Raw genomic sequence first — 1,583 nt, 5'->3', positions numbered from 1 at the left:
TTTTGGGAATTTTTTCGAAAAACTGGGTTATCTCGGTAAAAAAACCACCTTGAACCTTCTACCCCTAAACTACTATGCAACATATGAGTTGTGTCTATATGAAGGAGATAGTCTAAAATATATAGGGACAATAAAAATATTTTACAATGTCATCCAATTATATTTCACAATTATAATGAGATATGATTGAGTAATAATATTAAACTTTTACACTATCACTTGATATATCTACTATAAATTAAAATTAAATATACAATGAATAAAAAAATATTAATAATTAAAACATAAATTATTTTGAATTATTTCAAATTAAAAAACTACATGAATGCATTATATCTAATGCCTTAAAATTGTAATCAATTTTTTTTTCATATAACTATCCCCAATTCGTAAATTTTAAATTATTTATTTGAAATATTCAAACGTTAAAAGTAATAATATGATACCATTTTTTTTTTATTTTTTTGTGCAACTTTATTTTTTTCCCTATTTGTTAGGAAGGTACATTGTTTAATCTAACGGCCTACATCCAATTGCACCGATAAGCCAGATACATAGAATTTATTTGATCTTTTTAAAGGTCCAAAATCTTATGAGAGCTTCACAAAATAAAGAGAAAGCAAAGGGGTAAGCAGTTTAGAATTTTCTCCAACTATGGAGAATAATGGTCGAGTATGCACCATTTGTAATAGGTTCTTTTCTAATGGGAAGGCTTTGGGAGGCCACATAAAGTCTCACTATTCCAAATTACCAATCCCTCCAAAACCCCCATTAAATAGCCAAGTACCTGAATATTCAGTAGAGTCAATCCAACATCCAAGTCACTTTATCACCACATCTTCCTTATCAATTGTCAATGCAAGAAATAACTCTATACACAATCTTAGATCTTTGAAAAGAAACTTCTATTATAACCTGGAAAACTTTGATAGGAAAACTGTGTTTGAGTTTTATCCAAAAAATCCAACTGGAAAAAGATCAAAACGCAGTCGAAGACAATTCAGTGTGGTTGAAGAAAAAGAAAAGAATACTCAATTTAGTGTGGTTGGAGAAAGAGGAGTGAATTCACAATTTCACGTGGCTGTAGAAAATGAAGAGAGTACACAATTTCAATTAGTATATGATGATTTTGATATGGAAGCTGCTAAAACCCTAGTTGTTATTTGTGCGAAAGAATGGCAACAAATCGAAGAGAAATACTATCAAAAGAAGGCACAAATTTGTGAAAATGACACCATTGGATCTAAGTGTGATATTTGTGATGAAGTGTTTCAATCTTATCAAGATATTTCTGGGCATGATAAAATGCATAAGGAAATTAATAATCTATCTGAAGAAGTTGGTGTAAGTGGAAACGAAGATGATGTTGTAAATGCATAAATGTATGTATTGTTTCAAAATCGTTGAATCTGATAAATTACTTTAGGAAGTCAGGAAGGTACACTTAGCTTACTCTTCTTATTCTAAGGCATAGAAACATGGCTTTAAATTGCGGTCGTCGTTGTTGGCTTAGATATTAATGTCATTGCATTTTCTTTGATTGAATAATGTTAAACATTTGGGTTTATTTTATTTTGATTATT

General features: G+C 29.6%; 1 protein-coding gene across 1 annotated transcript; it reads left to right on the top strand.

The window, feature by feature from the left end:
* The first annotated feature begins 654 nt into the window (after positions 1-654).
* LOC127095871 (zinc finger protein ZAT9-like) lies at positions 655-1,380 on the top strand. The gene has a single exon (XM_051034503.1). The coding sequence runs from the start codon at positions 655-657 to the stop codon at positions 1,378-1,380; it is 726 nt and encodes a 241-aa protein (XP_050890460.1).
* Positions 1,381-1,583: the final 203 nt, after the last annotated feature.

Source organism: Lathyrus oleraceus, chromosome 6 (genome assembly GCF_024323335.1).
Source record: "Lathyrus oleraceus cultivar Zhongwan6 chromosome 6, CAAS_Psat_ZW6_1.0, whole genome shotgun sequence".
In the NCBI taxonomy this organism is placed as follows: Eukaryota; Viridiplantae; Streptophyta; class Magnoliopsida; order Fabales; family Fabaceae; genus Lathyrus; species Lathyrus oleraceus.
This window is presented reverse-complemented; position numbering and strand designations above follow the sequence as displayed.

What these genes read in the sequence shown, in the direction of transcription:
- LOC127095871 (XM_051034503.1), top strand. Translation starts at nt 655, where the DNA reads ATGGAGAATAATGGTCGAGTATGCACCATTTGTAATAGGTTCTTTTCT.